General features: G+C 41.6%; 1 protein-coding gene across 1 annotated transcript in view; it reads right to left on the bottom strand.

The window, feature by feature from the left end:
• clpb (ClpB family mitochondrial disaggregase) overlaps window positions 1–22,788 on the bottom strand; it is a 33,601-nt gene extending 10,813 nt beyond the window's left edge. Inside the window, exons 1-7 of the mRNA XM_015951732.3 lie at window positions 22,128–22,788; window positions 21,872–21,923; window positions 19,193–19,279; window positions 14,046–14,149; window positions 12,488–12,616; window positions 8,346–8,443; window positions 4,854–4,968 (exon numbers count right to left, since the gene is read on the bottom strand). Coding sequence (XP_015807218.1) covers window positions 4,854–4,968; window positions 8,346–8,443; window positions 12,488–12,616; window positions 14,046–14,149; window positions 19,193–19,279; window positions 21,872–21,923; window positions 22,128–22,560 — 1,018 coding nt within the window. The 5' untranslated portion in view covers window positions 22,561–22,788. The remainder of the gene's footprint in view (window positions 1–4,853; window positions 4,969–8,345; window positions 8,444–12,487; window positions 12,617–14,045; window positions 14,150–19,192; window positions 19,280–21,871; window positions 21,924–22,127) is intronic.
• Window positions 22,789–24,957: the final 2,169 nt, after the last annotated feature.

Below are 24,957 nucleotides of genomic sequence, written 5' to 3'. Positions count from 1 at the left end.
TCCTATTTTTAGATATTCTGAGAACCACCAGTAAACCTGCAGTCTGAGAGCGAAGTGCTCGGTTAGGAACGTATGGAACAATCAGATCACTGACGTATGATGGAGCTTGATTATTAAGAGCTTTATATGTGAGAAGGAGGATCTTAAAATCTATTCTGAATTTAACAGGTAGCCGATGTAGTGAAGCAAAGACAGGAGAGAGATATGATCTCTCTTTTTAATTCTCATCAGAACTCTAGCTGCCGCATTTTGGACAAGCTGAAGACTTTCAACTACATTCTGTGGACTTCCTGAGAGTAATGAATTACAGTAATCCAGTCTTGACGTAATAAATGTGTTCTGCCCTGAATGTTTTGTTTGGTAAAAAGAATGTTACATAATGTTTACACAGTTATGAGTTGATATTGTTGTTAGGCTTTATTTTTGCAGCCTTAAAAAACTTTGACATGTTCAAACTAGAAGCCTTTATTTTGAAGCCTGTTGGGACAGAGGAAACAGGAAATGAGGGAGAAGTTGCTTGAGTTGTGCAGGAAGAGAGCATGGTTGAACCCACATGTAAATCCTGGTGGACCAAAAGCAATCCTTAATGCAAATCCTTCAGAAAGCAATGGCTGTAAGTAATGAGTTGATACAATTTGCTGGGTTCCTTATATAGGAAATTATTTTCTGATTGGCTTAATGAACTGACCTGTATTGGAATGTTTATTATGCGAAGTGCCTTGAGATGACTCTTGTCGTGATTTGGCGCTGTATAAATAAACTTGAATTCAATTGAAAATATTAATTAAAAAGGACAAGTTTGTGAACTGGAAACAGGATGTATAGTAAACAGGTAAAAATATTACACAGTGGGGCTTTCAAGGAGCAGTACAGCTGAATGTCATCTGCATATAGGTGATCAGAGATATCATATATGTATATATACACATACATGTGTGTGTAGAAACAAGAGTGGACCCAAAACCAAGCCTTGGGGTACCCCACAGAACAGATCGTTAGAATCTTACATGATTTGGTTCATATAGACACTGTAACTTCTGTTTGAAAGGCACGTTCTAAACCAGCCTAGAACTTACATCCATACATGACATAAGTGCTAAACTAGGCACTAATAGCTGATAATCAAAGAGCAAATATTTGTCAGCAGCAGAGGAGAGGCAGGGCCGTTCAGGGAGGAACAAAGATAAGCAAAGGAAGGAGATGAGGAAGGGAGAGACAGAGGAGTGATGGAGATAAGGAGACGGAGAGTTAGGCAGGAAAACAAACAAGTGTGTCAGAGATGGACCTGGAGATGAGCAGTGACAAGAGGGGCTCCGAAGCTCCATCTGCTTTATCAATGGCTGCATGAATGACAGCGTAACCTTCAGTGTGTTTGGGCGTCTTTTAGCTGATTGAGACCGACTTTGACAGAAGGACACACTGACATTTCTGAGAGGAGCCCGACAACAAGAAGGAAAGGGACACGAAACAAATGAAAGCTTGCTTGCTTGCTTCCCCCCCCCACACACACACACACACAGGGCTGTGTGTCTGGTTGGCTCTAACATGATTACAGAGAGATGATTCTCTTCAATAACTCTTAGCCCTGAGAGCTAAACCTGGATCAATCTAACCTCCTTCCTGTGTGTGTGTGAGAGAGAAAGAGAGACTTGCTGCAGGCCAGCTGTTTGTCATAAGGATTTATGGTCCAAAAAGTCATTTTGAAGACACGACAGCACTAAATATTTTTTAAATTTCTTTTTTTTTTTTTTTGAGTCTCGGTAGGCAAATAAAAAAAAAACAATCAATTCAGCAAAACATCTGCAGAATTACTTCGTGCTCACTGGCTACAGTGGAATTAAACGGTTAATATTTGTTATAAAGCAGTTTGTCTGCAACTTAGTTTAGCAATTCATCTGGAAAAATGACAATTATTTAGCACGTTTACATTTTCTTTATTAATCTTGGTGAACCAACCAGGTTAGGATTACCTTTTAGTGATTTGTTTGAATCATTTTAAGATTATATATAAAGACTTATGGGGCAAAAACAAAAGAAATAAACAATATCATGTGAGATTAAATGCTTCAATAAGGTTTTAAATCATATTTATCAATTAAATCTATAATTGGACAAATGCACCACTGCAAAATAACAGTTTCTGTATTTGAATATATATATATATATATATATATATATATATATATATATATATGTATATATATGTATATATATATATATATATGTGTATGTATACATACATACACACACACACACACACACACACATACTGTATACACTCACCTAAAGGATTATTAGGAACACCATACTAATACGGTGTTTGACCCCCTTTCGCCTTCAGAACTGCTTTATTTCTATGTAGCATTGATTCAACAAGGTGCTGAAAGCATTCTTTAGCAATGTTGGCTCATACTGGTAGGATAGCATCTTGCAGTTGATGGAGATCTGTGGGATGCGCATCCAGGGCACGAAGCTCCCGTTCCACCACATCCCAAAGATGCTCTATCGGGTTGAGACCTGGTGACTGTGGGGGCCGTTGTAGTACAGTGAACTCATTGTCATGTTCAAGAAACCAGTTTGAAATGATTGAAGCTTTATGACATGGTGCAGTATCCTGCTGGAAGTATCCATCAGAGGATGGGTACATGGTGGTCATGAAGGGATGGACATGGTCAGAAACAATGCTCAGGTAGCCCGTGGCATTTAACGATGACCAATTGGCACTAAGGGACCTAAAGTGTGCCAAGAAAACATCGCCCACACCATTACACCACCACCACCAGCCTGCACAGTGGTAACAACAAGGCATGATGGATCCATGTTCTCATTTTGTTTACTCTAAATTCTGACTCTACCATTTGAATGTCTCAACAGAAATCGAGACTCATCAGACCAGGCAACATTTTTCCAGTCTTCAACTGTCCAACTTTGGTGAGCTTGTGCAAATTGTAGCCTCTTTTTCCTATTTCTAGTGGAGGTGAGTGGTACCCGGTGGGGTCTTCTGCTGTTGTAGCCCATCCGCCTCAAGGCTGTGTGTGTTGTGGCTTCACAAATGCTTTGCTGCATTCCTCTGTTGTAACGAGTGGTTATTTCAGTAAAAGTTGCTCTTCTATCAGCTTGAATCAGTTGGCCCATTCTCCTCTGACCTCTAGCATCAACAAGGCATTTTCGCCCACAGGAACAGGAGCATACTGAAAGTTTTTGTCTTTTCACACACTTCTTTGTAAACCCAAGAAATGGTTGTGTGTAAAAATCCCAGTAGCTGAAATACTCAGACCGGCCCGTCTGGCACCAACAACCATGCCACGCTCAAAATTGTTTAAATCACCTTTCTTTCCCATTCTGACATTATAATATATAGTACTACTAAAATAAGTGCTGACGATGAGTTTCCTCCTACAATAGGACACCCACAGGCAGAACCAAATCTAACAAGAACTCTAAATATAATCTGTGATTATATCCATCATATCCAGCTCTGTGCAGAACGCTCCATGTGTTTATCTCTACATCCCATTCTCCTTATCTGAAAACATCCCAAATCTCTTCCCCGAACAATTTCCTCATCTCTACATCTCCACCCCCCCCCCCCCCATGTCCTGTCTCAGGGTTTAATAATAAACAGCTGTGATGAGTACAGATGTTCACATGATGATAATGTGTAATGATTTTGTTTGCAGATACATTTTCTGTCATCTTGTTCTCGTCTCACTTGTGTGAGTGCATATTCACTGTAATTCATCTTGGGGATCAATAGGCTTTTTATTTAACTTAGTGAGGTCTTCCATGGCTTTCAGGAGAATCTGCTTCATAAGAACATTGATTCTTATCTTCACGGTAAGACTTCAGTCCTTTAGAATGAAACCAGTTCTCCTGTTGGTTACTGGTTCTGCAGGCTGGGAAATCTGATTCTTGTTCTGGTTAAAACTTTATTATTTTCACAAATCTGAACAGAAAAATGTAGAAAATCATAAAAATAAGAAATGGTGTCTGTTAGCAACAGAATGAACTCTCCCTCTGTCATGTGCAGATCAATACAGCACAGGGCCTCCGTGGAAGCCTGCTGTAATATCAGCTCTTTACTGTCGTCTGTGTTATTGTGCTTTAACTCATCCACCCTCCGTGTTTCTATACGCTGTCCCTGCTCTCCGGCTTTCTGTCAGATCCACTGTTCCTTCTCCAATGTGTTTCTTTAGACAATGTTTTGTTACTTCCTGTTTACATCATTTCATCTCTGCATCAGAGGTCACAAAGTGTAGGAGTGAGGATGGAGATGCAGGTGGATGGAAAACAACAGCAGAAACAGGGGAAAAGATGGGAGGAAGGAAAGTGATGGAGAAAAAGGAGGCAGAGGAGGAGGAGGGTTGGGGATGTGGGGTCTGTAGTATGTTTCCTCTCTTGGTAATTGTGTTAACTGGCAGCTCCAAGCCTGGCCTCCTCAGCTGTCTCTCTCTCTCTCTCACACAACACACGCACGCACGCACGCACGCACGCACGCACAAACACACGCACGCACGCACGCACAAACACACACGCACGCACGCACGCACGCACGCACGCACGCACGCACGCACGCACACACACACACACACACACACACACACACACACACACACACACACACACACACACCACCTGTGCACGTCTAACAGACAGCTCATTCATCACAATTAACCAATTACAGCCTCCGTCGGTCTGTCTGAACCCGCCTACTGCTGCAGGGAAGGGAGGAGAGCAGAAGGGTAACGGAGAAGGAACAAAAACACGACGAGGAGAAACACGTAGAGGAAAACAAAGAGGAGAAAACACCCATGAGCTCCTGTGGGGTTACATAATATTTAGCTTCTGTTCACCTGAAGCCACTGTGTTGATGGCTCCTTCCTGTCCGATGATGTGCTCCTTCAGCCTCCTCTCTAATGGGAACCTCCTCCTTTCTGCCGCCTCCCGCTGAGCCTGCAACTCTTTAAACTACACAAAAAACAACACAGAAGAGACGTTGAATCTATGAGCAGGAGGAAGGGAAAAGGAGGTTAAAATAAAACCTTCCCCCTTTTCTACGCTCCTTTCTTATTGATTGACTTCACCCTGTCCTAAGTCAGAGTTAGCTTGCACCTCAGGTCTTCAAACAGTCACTACTTGTAGTTTTTGACTTTTTCATTTTAAATGGTGGATGTCATCATCTTTAGACTATTTAATCAGTAAAATGTGTCAAACAGGAGAGAAAAGTGAGTCGCACAAAGATGGCGGCAAATTATAGCCGCAGAAAATTAAAATGTAAAAAAAAAATAAACTCTTTTAACCTGAAGGTGAGTATCACACCTAAAGGAGGGATATATGTAGATTCAGATTTTAAAAACCTGTTGATAAAAACAACAGGAATAATAATTAAATAAGATTTATAGAAGTAAGATTATTAGAGCATAAAAATGCTAAACATCTAGTAAGACTGACCAAACTAGTGTCTTAGTACAGGAGATCACCGGCACCAGATCTTACATCAGCATCAAAAAGGATTTACTTTAAACAAAACTTTTAATTATTTTATATTTATTGGAAAAATATTTAAATCTTTTAAACATTTTCATTGTTTCTTTGAACGTCTACGAGCCTAAAACGTTCCACCTTGTAGCATGGATACACTTCCCGTTCCCATCTTAACTCTGCCTCCATGCTGCTCATTTCCTCCCTCTCTGGCCGCCCGTGACTCATTTATCCTCCCCAGTCTCCAGGTTTTCCCCCTGCAGTGGAGGCAGGCTGTTTATTCTCTTCCTCCATCTTGCTTATCTCCAGCCTGCTGTCAGGCTAGTAGATAACTACGGATAACTCAAGTTTGATTTACAAAAAGGCTGAGCCCACTTGCACTCGTACAGGTGAAGCTGCAACAGGTAACATGAGATCAAGCTAAAACCACATTTCTGTAATGTGTCTTCATCAAATATCATGTTTCTTTAGACATTCAGATTAAAGATTGACAATCTATCCATATTAATAACAAGTAATCCCAAACTGATCACATACTGCAGCCATTTGCTAAAATAAATTACATTATTTTTTCTCATTAATGTACGCACAGCCCCACAATTTGACAGAAAAACAGAATTTTTTACATTTCTACAGATCTATTAAAAAGGACAAACTGAAACATCACACGGTCCTAAGTATTCAGACCCTTTGCTGTGACACTCATATTTAACTCAGGTGCTTTCCATTTCTTCTGATCCTCCTTGAGATGGTCCTACACCTTCACTGGAGTCCAGCTGTGTTTGAATCTACTGACTGCACTTGATTAGGAAAGCCACACACCTGACCTGTCTATATAAGACCTTGCAGCTCACAATGCACGTCAGAGCAAATGTGAATCGTGGGGTCAAAGGAACTGGCTGAAGAGCTCAGAGACAGAATTGTGGCAAGGCACAGATCTGGCCAAGGTTACAGAAAAAATCTCTGCTACACTTAAAGTTCCTAAGAGCTCAGTGGCCTCCATATTCCTTAAACGGAAGATGTTTGGGACGACCAGAACCCTTCCTAGAGCAGGCCGTCCAGCCAAACTGAGCTACCAGGGGAGAAGAGCCTTGGTGAGAGGTAAAGAAGAACCCAAAGATCAATGTGGCTGAGCTCCAGAGATGCAGTCAGAAGATGGGAGAAAGTTGTAGAAAGTCAACCATCACTGCAGCCCTCCACTAGTCAGGGCTTTATGGCAGAGTGGCCCGTCGGAAGCCTCTCCTCAGTGCCAGACACACGAAAGCCTGCATGGAGTTTGCTTAAAAACAACTGAAGGCCCCTGAGATGGTGATAAATAAGACTCTCTGGTCCGATGAGACCAAGATACAACTTTTTGGCCTCATTCTAAGCGGTATGTGTGGAGAAAACCAGGCACTGCTCATCACTTGTCCTATCACCCACAGTGAAGCAAGGCGGTGGCAGCATCATGCTGTGGGGGTGTTTTTCAGCTGCAGGAACAGGATGACTGGTTGCAATAAAGGGGTCGATGAATATGGACAAGTACAGGGATATCCTGGACAAGAACCTTCTCCAGAGTGCTCAGGACCTCAGAATGGGCCAAAGGATGACTTCCAACATGACAACGGCCCTAAGCACACAGCTAAAACGATGAAGGAGTGGCCCAGCCAGAGCCCTGACTTAAACCCAATCGAGCATCTCTGGAAATACCTAAAAATGTCTGTCCACCAACATTCACCATCCTGACAGAACGGGAGAGGATCTGCAAGAACGAATGGCAGAAGATCCCCAAATCCAGGAGTGAGAAACTTGTTGCAACTTTACCAAGCAGACTCGTGGCTGTGTTAGCTCAAAAGGGTGATTCTACTGAGCAAAGGCTCTGAATACTTGGGACCATGTAGTTCAGTTGTTTTTTTGTTTTTGATACATCTGCAGAAATTTATCAAATTCTGTGTTTCTCTGTCAACATGGGGTGTTGTGTGTACATTAATGAGGAAAACAAATACATTTAATTGATTTTAGCAAATTGACGGGGGTCTGAATACTTTCCGCACCACTGTAAATAAGAACTCTTCATGAAACCCTTCATTTGACGTGTTTTCTGTGCTTCTTAGCCCCACAGTGGTTCCACAAATAAAAAAAAAAAAAGAAAGGAAAAATACATCAAAATCTCACAGGTTTGCACGCAGTGACATGTTTCCTACAGGCTTATAAACAGCTGCACAATCTAATAACACCTGTCACTTTCCCCATCTCAGGAGGGCACTTACTGTAGAACAGAGGTCACTGATAGACCAAAAGGACCAGTTCCTCAGTACAGGGTGGGGATGGAAAGTGTCAATCCTTATAATAATAATAATAATAATAATAATAATAATAATAATAATAATAATAAATGTTTATGTTTTTAGAAATCAGCCATGACAACATCTGAAATGCTCCAAAACATGTTGGAAAATTTAACAAGAGTTGATTTGTGGTATAAGCAAAAAAAAAAAAAAAAACACAAAAAAAATCACAACAAATGAAAGCCGTTCTTCATCATTTAAATGTGACTTGATGATGATTTCCTCACCGATCCGCACTCAGCACATTTTTAACCCCGGTTAACCTCCACCAGCTTCCACGACTTTAATGCTCAATAGCACCTGTCAGTCAGTGACGCCACTGAGACCGGCACCCCGAGGAGTGTGTGCCTGTGTGCATGATGGCCGACAAATGAGACAGATGTCTGCGGAGTGAAAAGCTCGTCATTCAGACCAGGCCAAAGGACGTTTGTAATAGAACCTAATCTTGTTTTAACTGCTTGAGCATTCTGCAGAGCATATATGAGGTGGAATCAAATCCAGCGTTGTGTCTGTACGACTGAGACGGGTGTGTCATACCTTGCCCTCCCACTCCTGCAGCACTGTGCTCACTTCTCCTTCTTTGGCGTAAGCTCGCGGTGTGTGTCCTAAACCATTGGTCTGCAGGGGATTGGCACCTGAAAGCAAATAAACACAGAACTGTCAGAATCAACAGCAGAGGAACAGATCAAAATAATATTTTTGTTCAATTTATGCCCAAAACATGCACATGCCTCCTCAGCAGGAGAGGAAAAACGTCAATCTAGAGGTCACATTGGTTCAAGGGTCACTGAGGCCCACTGCTGCGAATCAGAAGGAGCAGGCAATGCCCCTGTGGGGGGGGGGGGGGGGGGGGGGGGGTTCATATCTGCAACGCGTGCCAGTAACAAACACTTTGACCCCTCCACCCGTACACACACCCTGGACTATTATACTGGTTCTTCTCACTACTGGCTGCTGCAGCGCCACACAGCTGAGAGGTCAAACGGAGAAAAATAATAGTTACTGAAACAATAATGAGGAAGTGATAATGTCTCAGCAGGGGCAGAGTGGGAGGCTCAGTCAGAGTGGTTACAACAGCCTGTACCATCTACACACACACACACACACACACACACACACACACACACACACACACACACACACACACACACACACACACACACACACACACACACACACACACACACACACACACACACAATGTGTCATTTAAAACTTTAATTTACGAGACTTGATGTCCAAGCTTTTGGGTTATTGTAAAACTTGATTGATCAAAGCCAAAATTTTAAAAGAGGGAAAGAAGATTAATATTTATAGTACATAGGGAATTTAAATGTGCTCAAAATTTGCCTTGACCCTTAGTGTGTTTTGCAGTTTTAGTAGCTCATTTCTTACGAAGTGCAATTTTGGATGAAATTTGGTGAAGATTCACTCAGATTCTTCTTCATTCCTCTTGTGTCATCTTTTAAATTCCTTAAGTATAGATTGATTGTAGTTAGCATTAAAGGGAGACTAGGCAATTTTGGCTTGCTTTTAGCACCTCCTAGTGTCCATTTAGTAGAACCAAAAGCAAAATCTCCTCGCTGTGCGTACATCTTTTCAACAATTTAATCTAACAGCTGAAATGTCTCCCCAGCCTTCATTGGTCCAGCTCCATTGGAAACTCTGCAGCCCTAGCCAGTATTGTGGCTGACCAATCACAGCGCGTTTATTTAGAAAACACTTTGTAGTTTCGTCCTTCCTGCTTCTTCTATGATGTATCATGGACTGCCCCGTTGCGGTCCAAGCACAGTGTTCTATTGGTTTGGTGGACCAATCACAGTGCTCTTTCAGTCAGGTGGGGGGGGAGATGTTGGTGCAACTGCGCCAACCTAAGGAGACGTGCAAAAACGACGCTTCAAGTTACGCATGGCAGCCATTTTAAACATGCGTATGCACCGTTAAACAGCAAGTACATATTCTAGGCCTAAGATGGCAACAACTCTGTAGCAGTCCAGTCACAGCACTCCATTGGTGTGGTAGGCCAATCACAGCACCCTGTTGGTGGGCGGGATGCTAACGGAAAAAACAAAGATGGCAACGGCTCATTTTTAAAGGGTTTTAGCATCAACTTTGGACTATTCTGACTTGGGTTTTTCTTTGAGTCAAGAGTAGACAGAGGTACTTAATCTTATTTAGAAAAAGGATGTATTTGCATCTTCTTTGAAGGAGAATGGTTTACTGCCTCGTTGACCGACATCTGTAGCAGTAAGTGTGTCACATTGCTTTTTATCCAATAGCATGCAGAGACAGTTTGAAAGACAACAGTATGATTCTGCCCAACGACTGAGAGCCGTGAATGGACAAGACTATATATACTCACATATATATATAATATGGCTTGCCAGGCTAGATTATTGGGTGATTATTTGTGGCAACTTATTCTGAGTTCTCTGGAGAATTCCACATAACAGTTAATAAAAATCTGATGGTGATAAAAACTTTGAGCTACGAATCTGAGTATCCATCATAAGTTTCCATCCCTTCTGTAAAAATGAGCTCTAATCAATGAGGGCAGGGGCAGATTGTTCAGCTCAGAGCACCAACAACACACTAATAATCACCATGGTCATTATCGATAAACACCTAAATTTCATGACCTTCTTCCAAAGTTATTGATCCTGACAACAATACACCACTAACCCCACCACACACCCACAAAACATGAAGGAAAGCAATAAAGTACCCCACAACACACACACACACACACACACACACACACACACACACACACACACACACACACACACACACACACACACACACACACACACACACACACACACACACACACACACACACACACACACAACATAATAAATAGCATCATTTAGGGCTTTAATATCAGGCCAACCCTCTGGGCCATAGCACTTTATAAAAAGATCAACACCAACCAAAGTCACACATGAACCAGCTGAACATTCTCTCTCTCTCTTTCTCTCACACACACACACACGCACGCACGACACACACACACCCCTTTATTAGGAGTGCTTTAGTTATGCCTATTGAGTCCCTCCCCTTTCCTATTTCCTCCTTCTTTTTCACTGCAGCTGGTGGGAGAGGTCCTGCCGGTCTTTGTGTGTGTGTGTGTGTATGTGTGTGTGCGCGCGTGTGTGTGTGTGTCCATTCCCTCTGGCCTCCTACCACCTACAGAGCTGCCCATTAGTCAGTGCCCCTGGCCAGAGGCCTGATGTGGAGCTCAGGGAGAGGCTAGAGCTTCTGCAGGTGGGGGGGGGGGGCATGCTGTGAAGCCTGAGGGTTGGCCGGGAGACTGTGATAGATGGAGATGTGAGCAGAGGTCCAGCTTAGGCCAGAAGAGCAGAGCCACAGCAGGAAGAGAAATGTGGGTGCACAGAAACACAGGGGAAATAACACGGAGAAGGACAGACACAACTTTATGAATGCATGCAGTCTGCAGATAAAGGATGAGAAGATGCTGCTCACAAATAAGAGATAACACACCTGGATATAAAAACTTAAACAACTTTTTGAGTGACGATGCAAAACTTAGACAAGATGGAACATAAACAAAACGGATTAAAGAGAAAAGGATCAACAGCGACTTTGTCTAAATCAATCAAGCGCATAAAAGTGCTGTTTTACATTTGTTTGACTGAAAGCGTGTGACATCATGACTGTTATTGGCTGTGATGGTGGCGCCAAGCCAGCAAAAGCCCCGTCAGGGGAGCACCACCCAAATCTGTCATTAATCCGATTGTCCTAAAACAAATGTCTCTGCTTTGTGAAATTTCTTACCTTTTTAATTCTAAAATGTTTCTGCAGAACATTTGATCGAGTTAGACCAAGTGATTTGTTTAAGCGTAGTCAGGGACGAGATGGGGGGTCAGAGCTTTAGATGCACCATCAATCATAAACATAAACAAGACGTTAATGCTGGTTTTTCTGTGTGCATGCACATTTAAGGTGGTTCGAGGCATTTCATCCAAAAATGACAGCGATTTGATTAAAGACCAAATCGGCCTAAAAAGAAACAACTTCAAATAATTATGAGCTGAATCAACAATATCAGTGCTTGAATTAATCCTTTAGAGGTGTCCGTGTTCATGTAATATAATGTTATGTAAAACACACACACACACAGGCACACACACTTCCTGTGGTTGTCAAGTTACCCCAAGGGCATGCTCTGTGTGAGGGTCACAGTTCAACGAGGCCTAGCTTGTTTAAAAGCAGCTCTGCTGGAAAGAGTGGGACGCACTGCCCCCAGGGTGTGTGAGTGCATGTGTGTGTGTGTGTGTGTGTGTGTGTGTGTGTGTGTGTGTGTTGGTGGAGCCATGTCAATGACAGGTGCGAGTCTAATGGGGGCTGGGAAGATGAACAAAACACGTTTTAGATTAGTTTTGTTTAATCATTAGTTAGCCTTCAGATAAGTTATGAAGACCAACGCTACCTTTAGCATAAAATGTTGAATGAGATATTCAATTTAATGTCTTTATTCACTACTTTAACATAATTATAGTAAATATTTCAGTTTCACAACAAAGACAGATTAGAGTGGCCCAAACAACTGTAACAAAATGCTAAATAATGTTATGTTTTAAAAAAGTAACCCAGTGAGGGTCTTGTATGAGTACAAAAGGATGGGATGACTTTTGTAACTGGGAGTGGCAACATACCAGCCTCCAGAAGCGTGCGGACTGCGTGTGGATCATCAGCCAGAGTGGCATAGTGAAGCGCAGTGCAGCCACGGAAACTAGCTCTGCTGCTTAGCCTGCTGCTGAATTCATCCTCTCGGGACACCAGGACTGTAAGACAGGTAGAAAAACAGGACAGTTATGTACATTTTCCTCTGTTGATATTGAAAAAGTTTAAAAATGAGAGGGGAAAAAACATCTGATGGGATGATATGTGTGTGTCCGATCGCTAGTCCATATCTAACGTATGTTACTTGAATGTAAACATTAGCCACTAGTCAACGGCTGCCTTTTTAGTAGCTCTTACGTGCTCTAGGTGGAGATTAAACTAATTAGAAGGTGATTAAAGGTTTTAGCTGGAATGGACGGAGCCTTTTCCTGTAAACCCAGAGGAGTTTTCTTTAATCCATTAATATTTAATTGTAAGACTCTGAAAATGTGACTGTTTCTAAATTACGTTCTTTACTTCAAGCTTTAGAAAAGTTTTTCATTTACCTCAAATTTAGCTTCAGTGTCTAAAATGACAAAAATAACACTAGTAATGTTTTAGGGGAATCTCTTGCTCTGCTCCTTAGTAATAATAAAGATACTTCATCATTCTCTTTATGCTGTTTTTTCATAAGGAGACTCATCTTGTGCTACTTCTTCATTATCCTCTATCCGCATCCTTCCTTTCCTCCCATGTCATCACTTGCATCCTCTTCCTCCCTCCCCTCTTGTCCATCCCCATAACTTTGTCTCATTTATTTCCTTAACTTCCCCTCATCTCCCTCCCTCAGCATCCCACTCATTTCCTTCAACCGCTCCTTCTCTCCGTCATTCCCTGAACATCCACATCTCCTTCCTGTTCTCCATCTTTAACCTTTTTTCATCCGTATTCTTTCAGTGCTTTTCTCTCCTTGCTTCATCAGTCTTTTTTCTCTCTATTATAGTCTCACTCTGCATTTTCTGTGTGTGTGTGTGTGTGTGTGTGCGGGTCTAAAACACAGGGTGGGATAATCATAGCTAACCCAATAAAGCGTCGCACAGACCCCCCTAGCCCATCCATCAGTGTGCGTCTGGGAAACGCTTCCCCACGCTACGCTGGCCCCACGTGGACCCAAACCTGACAGCCATATAAATGTCTGCAATATACATATCCCATATAAATATGTCTACAGAAACACAACACAGACTGGAGTGTGTGTGTGTGTGTGTGTGTGGGTGTAAAGTCTCAGGGCATGCATGTGTGCCGTCATGCAAGCATTTGTATGTATAATTGTGTCTCGTGCAAGAAAAACAAATAAAAAATACATTAGCTGTCACGAAACATATGAAATAAATAATAGACGAGGAATCAAACATGTGCATAAATGTACATTTTTATGCAAATTTTAACATCTCATAATATCTGCATGTTAACATGTGTAATAAAACAACAACAACACACACACACACACACACACACACACACACACACACACACACACACACACACACACACACACACACACACACACACACACACACACACACACACACACACTGGGAAGTTCCCCACCTTCCAGCGAGTGGATGCCTTTCTCCCGTGAGGTGTCGTAGACGTTGCTGAACTCGTCCCCGGCATTCGGGTCAGCGCCAGCTTCGAGAAGAACCTTCACCACACTGGAAGTCAAACACACGAGTCTGTGAGGAACTTTTACAGAAATGGGTCACGTCAGTTTGTTACGACCAAAATATCAAGTATAATAATAGATTATTAATGTTTTTGGGTCTATCCGCCCAAAAATGAACAGATTTAGCTTGTTTATCAATATGTTCCTAACAGAGTAAAAGCAGTTTCAGCAGAGGGAATTCAGCTGGAGGACGACAGGATTTAGACTCATTTCCTGATATTTGGGCATCTAGTCTCTGACTGGCTAACACCAATGCGACTCTACCACTGACTCCACGATTAACACAAGCTTGAAGGCGTTCTGCTGTGTGGTGGTGTTGCTAATGCTAACTGTTAGCCTCTACTTGCCGAGACATTCTCTGCCGTTTCCTCAATGCTAAACCAACAACAGCCTTCCCTGTCTAGTAGTCAAGATGAGTGAGTCCATGAATGTTAAGTGACAGTGTGACGTGGACCTGCCAGGCTTTTCAAATCCTAGCATTTCAATGTCTATTTTCTATCAGAAGCTAATGCAGCAGATTGGTGTGGTAAACTATTTTCATGTTCAGCCTGCATGAAAAACTCAGAGTGATGATCTTTTTTAAAATGTAAGTAAAAAAATGGCTTCTTACTGAAAGACTTCTTTAACAAAACAATTAACATTTTCTTACAGATTTCTCATAATATTCAAAATTGTGATTTCAGAAATGAAAAATGTCCACGTAGAAGATCTATTACAGACTAAATGAATCAGCATGTATCGATAGTACGCTCACACACCAGGAAAAACGTCAGATTTTTTATTTCATACATGAAAACTTTTAAAATATCTAAATATTTTCACTCAAAAGAATCCCTATTTGCCTTTACTGTTTGTATTCTGTTTTAAATCCACTTCCCAACCAATATCAGGAATTTATTTTGTTGTCCAATTATAATTATTATTGTTATTAAATTGCAAAGTTTTTATCCAGCTTCACCAGCTCCTCACAAACACAAGCATAAACACATTTAGCCAACATCAAATAAAACATAATAAATCATCCGAGACCGAGACAGATTTTTGTGTCGTTCAAAGAAAAAAAAACTGATAAATAGTTGAATTTCAGCTTGGACGAGACTCGTCTCTGTCTCATCTTTAAACTTAACCTTGACCCTTTCACAAACCCCCTGCATCCTTGCCGCCTGGAAACAAACAGACACAAATGCTAATTTCTGGTTCCTCATCTGACCATGACACTTTCACCTGATTCACTGTTATTGTGGATGCACTTCAATGGCCTCTTGCCCTTTTTCTCCCACATTTGTCTGCCTTGTAACACACAGATATGTGCTCATTGAAGGGGCAAGGGTCGGGCCCGTTTCCGGCACTGTTGGGGGGTCTGTGTCTACCCTTCATTGGAGCCTTAAAAAGTAAACACAAGTACCTCGGCAACACTAGTCACTGTGACCTAGCGGATATTTCAGGTACCATTTCTGTCTACTGAGCCACATTCAGTTGTGTTTACCAGCCGCTTTGACACTGAGACACAGAAACAGACACACAGGCGCTCACACACAAACACACACACAAAAACCAGTCAGACTGTACAGGCTGTGGCCGAAGCATGAACCCTGCTGGTAAGGCGCTGCCGTCGTTAAAGCTGAAACCTGGAAGGGAGCGATGATTCATTCTGGACTAAACTGTTGTGGCAATGGCCAGAAAGGACTTAAGTGGAGTCAAATGATGCATCAGAAGATAAAGCGGGACTTCTTTTTCAGAGCAACTCCACTACATAATGGTAATAGATTACAGACCCAGTGGAAGAAGCCATGTTGTTAAAACGTATGAATGGAAAAAAACAACCTTAGCCTATTCAGATTTAACTTTACAATATATTTTCAAAAGTGTCATTTCTAACGTTTGTGTTCCTGTGGGAGACGGGGGCTGAGAACGCCGTGGCCAGGTCTTTGTGTCTGACCTCGCTGAGGGGTTAGAAAGGACTATCAGGGGGTCTCCTTTTGTTACTGTATCACTATGGCAGAGGGCGAGGGTGGGCAGGGGGGGTCCGTGACCCACGGAGGGCTCTCCTCTCACCCTTGCAAGCACTTCTACAAACATCTCTGTGCATCCTGTGGGACACATGCGAGCGCACCAACTCAGAGTGAGTTTGGTCACACGAGGGTGGGCAGGACTGTGTGAGGAGACGAGGTGGTCTGAAAGGGTTTAATGACATAAAAAAGGTAAACACGAGAGGAAAACTCCAAAGAGATGGAGCAGGAGGAGATGAAAGGAGGAAAACAAGGCTAAAGGATTAAGATTTAATTACATAAGACAGTACTACAACTAATGAGCTTTTGAAAACGGTTGATGGTTTTACTAATTAACTGATGATCAAGTGACTAACTTTGTTTGGGATATTTAGGAGATGAGTTTGAGGGTGAGCTGAAGGCATGAAGAGGACTGGTGAAAGTGGTCATTATAGGCTTTTCAATAGAACATTATAGGTTCTTAAACCATCTCCCCCTGGGAAAGCCTATATAGAAGAGGCAGTAGAACATTCTTTGGCATCATCCTGTTGAACTCATGCATTCTTATTAAATATATTATAAACTGTATATTTTCTCTCTTTTGGTCCAAAGTGCAAAAAAAAAGGTCATATATTGATGCTGAAACTGATAACTTTCCTACTTCCAGATGAAACTCCAAGTTCATGTTCAGCTGCATGACTGCACGAGCTAAGTGTGAGTTAGCGTCGCGCTAACACCTCCAGCAGGCCAAAGGTTAGTCACTCTTCAGCTTTTGCATCCAACTGCCGTGGCCACTCATGGTGGGTGTAACCTTCGTCGACCTGAGCTTTACCAACAGGCGAGGAGCCTGGTTTTAGTTTCCAAACCGGCCCTGAAGGGGAGACAGGAAACAGACACTTCCGTCTCTCTTGTTTTACAGAAGACATCCGAGCTGAACTGGCCATCCATGTCTCTGACCACCTGGCCCAGACGCTGGACCTCCCTTGACCCCACCTCACCTGTGGTACACCTGGGGTCAGTTAGAAGGCAGGAAGTGGTCCACCAAAAATAACCCAACTCATTAACTCATATGCTCCTAAATTATCTCAACAATTATCTCAAATCATGTTTAAAGGTACCAGGTAGTCCCAGTCCCAAACTAGTAATCTCAATTTAAGTCACTCTCTTCTCATTGAACCAACTTTTTCCCTGAATGACCTGCTCACCCTCAGCTTTCCCTCATATCCACCCAACTCCCACCTGTCGAGTCGCTCGGACAGCAGGTTGGAACGGTCCAACAGGCGTTACACTCGGCTGAGCGCACATTGTGCACGTGAAAACAGCGAGGGAGGGACAGAGGGAGGAAAAGAGCGATGGAGATGACTATTGTGTGTTAGAGAGTGCAAACAGTGGTCTGGGTCATACGCCTCCCTGATTTAGACCTACATCAAAGCTAAGCAAACACCGCCCCCTCCACCACCATTCTACACACACCCCTCTGCTCCACCCTAATGCTCTCACACAGCCACGCCTCAAGCCCCGGACACAAGAGCCTCCTTAATGCTACATCTACTAGCATTTTAGCAGGGATGGCTGCAGTGGACCCCCTCCCCCCCATCGCCTCAATTACCAGCAGAAAAATATAAAAATACTGTGAGCGAGTGGTGGCATAACTCGTGAACGAGATCCGAGCTGACATTCTAGCTACAGGCTTGCTCATGAGTGATGTTCTCTGTGTTTTCACTTAACGGCTGCAAATAAAGTTGTGTGCGGCTGAGTAATAGGCAGTTGGCCTGTAAGATATTTGGTATAACCTCCCCTTGTTTTCTCACTTGTGTGTGTGTGTGTGTGTGTGTGTGTGTGTGTGTGTGTGTGTGTGTGTGTGTGTGTGTGTGTGTGTGTGTGTGTGTGTGTGTGTGTGTGTGCAGATATGAATGATGTGTGTGGACCAATGTTCTGTCTTCCCTGCAGCAGTGAAGGCTCACTGGGGGGTTGGAAGACGGGATTAAACACAGAGGAGTGTCTGTCTTGCTGAGTTATAGCACTCATAACACAAACACACAAGAAAACAGTCCAGCACGCAGGCACACGCATGCACGTGCACACACACACACACAAATCTGTATCCAAAAGACATTTGACACACAGAGAGACGTGTCACAGGACACCGTGTGATGTGCATCAATATGCTACACAGTGATAATCAATCAGCAGCCAGGATGTAAATATTAAAAGACACTGTGTGGCATAAAGATCACCACAATCCATAAAAATTCAAATAAATGGTCTTAAAGAACACATTACAGATAAAACAGTTACTTTTTTAAACCAAAAACAAAATTTACAATATTTTATTCATTATTATGTATAAAATAAAAGCTGAGAAAGTGCAGAAAATCATGAAAAGGGTCATCACTATTCTCAAAATGCCACTGGTAATAACCAGCAGTCACATTTAGCGTTAGATTCTCCACATTATTCCTCACAAACAACCTTTCAAACCTAAAAAACAACTATTATAAGTTTGTTGTTTAACATTAATTCCTTTTCAGATGTTTTTAAATGCAGATCTCAGACTCTTCCGTCATGGAAACCCTTTATAACAAAAACAGAGTGACCACACAGAAAGAAAGAAAGAAAGAAAGAAAGAAAGAAAGAAAGAAAGAAAGAAAGAAAGAAAGAAAGAAAGAAAGAAAGAAAGAAAGAAAGAAAGAAAGAAAGAAAGAAAGAAAGAAAGAAAGAGGCCTTGTAAACTGGATTTGGCCCGGCCTTAACCTCGGCCCCTCTTTATGTTGTGTGTGTTCTGTGGGCCAGGAGGCTAATTTAATTTTCTGGGCAGAGAGACGGGGGTTTGGGTAAATGCCGTCTGTCAGTCTGAAAGTTGCACTTTGCACTTCTGCAGATGTTACTGTAGGAGCTACAGCTGGAACGTGGAGGACATATGCTCACACGCTACCCAGCGCTGACAGCTGTGTGCTACGGCACCACTACATCACTGTTATACATGCTAGCAGATGTCAGACGTTTAAAACCAGGAGGTTCAGCTGGAAGAGAAACTCACAGACCTGTGCTGACGGTTCATTGCAGCCACCATGAGAGCAGTCCAACCCAGGCGATGGCGGTGGTTTGGGGCCACACCTTCTTTTATTAGCCTGAAAAATAACAAAATAATTGTAGTTTTACTGTAGAATAATGGGAATAACATTCTCATATTTGATATTTTACAATACACCTGTTATGAAGAACACTCCTACATTTATATATTTGTTAAAGAAGGCAAAACTCCAGCAAGCCTTACATCTATGACCAGTTAACATGTCTACATGAGCAAGCCAGGTGTGTGTTGCATTTTCAGCCTCGGGGTAAAAGATCAGGTGCTGGAGTGTCCCTGTCCCTGTAAGTGAGTGTGTAAGTAATCCCTTTGTCCTTTCTTACGCCGAGCAGGCAGACAGTGTCCATGTTTACAGTCAACATGGTGTCCTCTGTCTTGTCTGCTCTCAGCTCCCATTCTCTCTGTTTTCACTGCCCGTTCTGCAAGAAGTAAGGACGGCTCAGCGTTACAGCTGCAGATGTTTCTGTGCAACAGTAGCTCTCACTGGCTAACGGGTTAAAGCAGAGGAGATTTGGGTTCCCCAAAGCAGAAAAGCCGGTTTTATATTGTACTCTCTGAAAAGGAAAGGACATTATTATCACTTATAAACATTTTACGCTATATTTCACTGTTTTATATTCCATCTGTGGACTTTGGGGCACATCGCACTCCCACTTTTTGCTATAAACATAACAAAGGTAAAAACCAGCTATTAATGCGATTGTATTCAATAGGGATGCATGATATATCTGCATATATATCGGTATCGGTCGATGTTAGTTGGGCAGAGAAGTAAAACTGGGCCGATATTAACAACCAATTTTTTCCATCTTGTTTCCATTTGTGTATCAGTTTTAGAGGGTGATGATGTGTAACTGTTTAATCATGGTACAATGACGGTAAACATCTCAGAAGCATAAATGTGTTTGTGTGTGTATATAACATACACACACACACACACCCATATGAAATCTAGTTTGCAAAGCAAAAGATTCAGAAATTCAGCTTACATCATTTTCAGTCTATACAAAATCTGCTGATTTCAGAAACATAAATGTCAGCATATATATATATATATATATATATATACATATATGTATATATATGTATATATATATATAAATGTATATATATATACATATATATATATACATTTATATATATATATGTATGTATACATACATATATATATGTATGTATACATACATATATATATGTATGTATACATACATATATATGTATATATATATATGTGTGTGTGTGCGTATATATATATATATATACATATATACATACATATATATATATATATGTATGTATACATACATATATATGTATATATATATGTGTGTGTGCGTATATATATATATATATATATATATATATATATATATGTAGGTATGTATATATTACATACCTTGATGCTCCAGCATGTCTGAGAACTCATCCGAAGCACTTAACACAATTGTGACCTGCTGACTGTTTGCACTCTCACCTACACCATCTGCCACATGTGGACAGATGAACTAAAGACACATGTTCACACAGTCAAACCTGTGGATTTAGATACAATAGTGGTGTCCAACCCTTGTCCTTGATTACCACATTGGGATTCTCTGCTTCAACACACGTGATTTTAATCCGTGTGTGACTGACAGGACTTTGCAGAACTTGATGATAGATGGAACGGGTGATTCAACCGTGTAATCAAGATTGTTTGAGCAGGGAAAAAACTAAAACATGCTACTGCCTTCGAGGACCAGGATGGGACACTCCTGAGATACACAACTCCTGAGCTAAATTAGAATGGACAAAGCTAAAATAGAAATGACTTAGTTATTTCTATGCTTCTGACTAGAGATCCGGTAATCTTGTGCAATTGTCTCCCCAAAAAACAATCAGTAAAACAACTGGTGCAAAGCAGGCATGGCTCTGAGTTTGTGAAAGAATAATACATTATTATGTTTGGGTTTAAGATGCACCAGAGGTTTTGTTGCAAGGCAGTAAATTTAAATCTCAATCTTCTACACACAAATACAGATGGTCCTCTAATGCCATCTAGTGGTAACAGCCGGAGCTACAGCTGAAGGAGATCGTGCTCATGAACAGTGGACAATGCTGACTGTTCTGAAAACTGATTTTTAACCATTCGGGTTGACGACGACAGATGGTGAACCCAGAAATTCAGTATCAATAAAACAGCCTCCTGATATATTTTAATGTATTTAATTAAATATTTGAGCTGATAATAGATTATTCTAAGCAATCTGTCTTCTAAAAACAATGTCATTATTACTGAAGCGAGGTCAGAATGAGAATTACAAAATTTTTAAACATTAGTAATATTCTTATTATTATCATCAATAATAAGAATAATAAACTATTATAAATTCTGCATGATGGGAATGTTCAAAACTCGGTATGTGAACATTTTTAAGCAGGTGGTGTTTGAGTATGTGGACAATGACACATAATGTGAAAGTTAATATTTAGATAAATTACTTTCTTAGGACTTAATTCAGGAGGATTAAAAAAACATACTGTAGTAAATGTTTCAAAAATAGTTTAAATGGAACCAGTCTATGCTCATATATGTAATATAAAATGACTGATGCAATATTGTTAGGGTGTGATGTGAGACAGTGTGTGGTACCTGGCCACATCTTGTGAGTTATTAGTCCTTGCTGCCTCCAGAAGAGCATCACCTTTACGTCAAACACAGAAAACCACACGGAAAACATCAAGAGCACAGAAATATTTATAATTAAGTTATATACAAGGAAAAAAACAATTACAAGAGATATAAACCAATCTCCGATTATGGTTTTTCAGACTACTGGTGTAACTGTGTGAATTTTGATAAGTGTTTTCACTCTAAATCACTGTTACAAATGTTTTAATACGTGTACCTTTGCTATCTGAGTCTTTCCTCAGACAAAAGGCCACTGCTGCTGCAGACAGCACACCGGCAGAGGCCAGTCCTGCGCGGCTTGCGCCTCCACCTGCTCCGCTCTTCTCCCAGTACTGATTGTTATTGCGCCCCCTGTTGGCCAAAGCAGCCCACGAGTTGCGGCGGTTCTCTAGGCTTGACAGCCATCTTGGTGCGAGGTGATGGTACTGCACCGATGGATTCACACCAGTGCCAGCGGTCTCCTCTGACAAAATCCCTCTCCTGGAAACCCGGGACGTGGAAACGATGGGGTTTCGGTTACTCTCCGCCGACGTCTCGCGGATGCCCTGGCTAGCGGCACCGCTGCTAGCACTAGTTTGAAGCACGCGACTACACGGTGACAGGCTGCGCGACCTTCGCGTCAGAAGCCTGGTGGGAACGGATGATAACATTGCGATAACTCCCAGTAAACACAGAGGTTAACAAAAGCCTCCGGTTGACAAGAATTCTAGAAGAAGGAAATAATCAGCAACACTAGCTGGTGAATGAATCCAGGCTCCGCAGCCGCTGTACGTTAGCTTACTAGAAAAATATCAGGACGAAAATCACCCTTTCACCTCTTCGCTGCTGACGTCACCAGCAGTCCAAATTCATTCTGGGAAACAGAGTTCTAACATTCTCTGACGAAATGTACCTAATTACCGTAACTTTTAATCCACAGTGAGGCAGCAAAGTCTTGTATTCAGTAAAAGCTTCATACGACCTGGTGTGGGTAGAGCTTAGAGCCAGCCTCCACTCGCTGATTCACAAGTGAGCTCGCACTCGATTTTGTTAGGCGCACGCGTTTTGAGCTTTACGGTAAATTGTCGTCCACTGTTTTTCAAAATAAAAGCCATTTCAGAAACCTATTTTCTGATTACTTCAAAACAACTGTTCTAGAAAAACTTAAAATTTTTAATTCTAAAGTTACAAAATGAGTTTAATCACCATTTTAACTGGCATTTCAAAAAACATGTTTAAAATGGTGGAAATTGCTAAAAAACAGAATTTTAGGGTATTCTTATAACAGTTTTGTGTGAAATATGTTTTCGGATGCATGATTCATAGCTGTTGAATGAAGTTTCACAGAGATAACGTGAGGTCGTCAAATTGTAATACAGTATTAAATCACTATGGACTTCCAGGCAAACTTATTTAAAAAATAATTGTCTAAACTTGTTTTGTCAGTCACTTCCACAATTTTTTATGTTTTTGAAATTCCAGTTAAAATGGCAATCATTTTTTTTCGTAAATTTAGAATTAAAATGTTTTAATTTTTCTAGAACAGTTGTTTTGAAATAAACAGTTAAACAATATTTTTCTGAAATGGGCTTTTATTTCGAAAAACAGTTCGCAGCCTTTTACCGTAAGGCTTTGTACGCGAGCGCCTATCAAAATTGAGTGAGGGCTATCCTGTCACAAATATAAATGTTTGCTACTTTTGAGGCAAACCTAACCATGAGTTATTGTTGCACAAAGTTACAAATGTGTGTTCCTCTTATGATGCGAATATCACTGCAAACATTTGATTTTGTTATTTTGATCATCTTATATTCAACTAATGCAGGACAATAAAGAATAATCAGCAGACCCTATGGATGACATGTGTTGACATCCAGCTGTTATTCTATAGATAGAAAGTAGCTTCAAATTTCTGGGGCTTTCACTTTCTATCCTTTTTGTATGGCAATTGTTCCAGCACTGAGGAAATGATGATTTAGGCAGTTTAGCAAAAGTATGACCTTGTGTGTCACAGCTAGCAGGTTTCATGTCAAATAACTATTGAATGATACAAATAAAAAAATAAAAGTGTTGTCTTTGGACATAATTCTGAAACTTGAGGGGAAAATTTGTCATGTTGGGCTGTAATTGTTTGACACATGACATGAAAAATCACCACTTGAGGCAAAAGGTAGGTAAAAAATGATTTATTTTGATATGAGGTGTGGTTGAAGATCTGAGATCGGGGGGGGGGTCCAATAGAGTTCTGCAGCAGAAACAAGGATGAGTAGTTTGCAGATACAGGAGGACAATGCGCAGAGGGCTTACAGTTACCTGAAGGTCTTGGAGCTTGAGAGGAGGGTGAGTCAGGTCTGGCTGAGTGAGGCGTCCTTGAGGTGACGATGGCTGGGAGCTGAGCAAAGGAGCTCAAAGGTGTCCGGGCTGGCAGGTGGGCGTTCGAGAGCGGGCGGCCGGGGCGAGCGGCGTGGCTGGCAGGCATGGCAGATCGGGGAGTCCCTTCCATGAGAGGAAGAGTAGTTTAGTGGACAAGAGGTACCCGAGGGAGCCGGAGGACAAGCAGGTGAGTACCAGGGTTGCAGGAAACTCCAGAGGCTAACAAGACTGAAACACGCAGAGCACAGTTTAGACACTACCCAATACTGAGTAATCACCCGGCACTGGTGAGTTGTCACTCCGCTCCTTAAATCCCCTGACGCTGATGAGGAGATTAGCAGCAGCTGCTCTCCGGGGCAGACAGAAAGACTCAGCTCCAAACAGAGGTTAACTCAGCACAGACCGTGACAATTTTTCTCATAACCCCATCTGAAATTATAGGCTACATCTGTGAATAAACTCAAACAGGATGATCCAAATACATTAAAGCATTGTGAAATGTTTCCTGAATAAAAAAGATGTGCATTTGGCAGCTTTATTTTGTGGAATTATAGAATTCTAGATCTTATTAACCCTTTGATGCATAATGGTCACTACAGTGGACAGGTACTCAAAATTGTTATTTATTTATTTATTTTTGCTATTAAGCACAGCTGTTGAAGACTTTATTGCATTTGAGCCCCTCCATTTGGACT

The sequence above is a fragment of the Nothobranchius furzeri genome, chromosome 13 (assembly GCF_043380555.1).
Source record: "Nothobranchius furzeri strain GRZ-AD chromosome 13, NfurGRZ-RIMD1, whole genome shotgun sequence".
Taxonomy (NCBI): domain Eukaryota; kingdom Metazoa; phylum Chordata; class Actinopteri; order Cyprinodontiformes; family Nothobranchiidae; genus Nothobranchius; species Nothobranchius furzeri.
The sequence above is the reverse complement of the archived record's forward strand: the minus strand, read 5'-3'. Positions and strand labels throughout refer to the sequence as shown.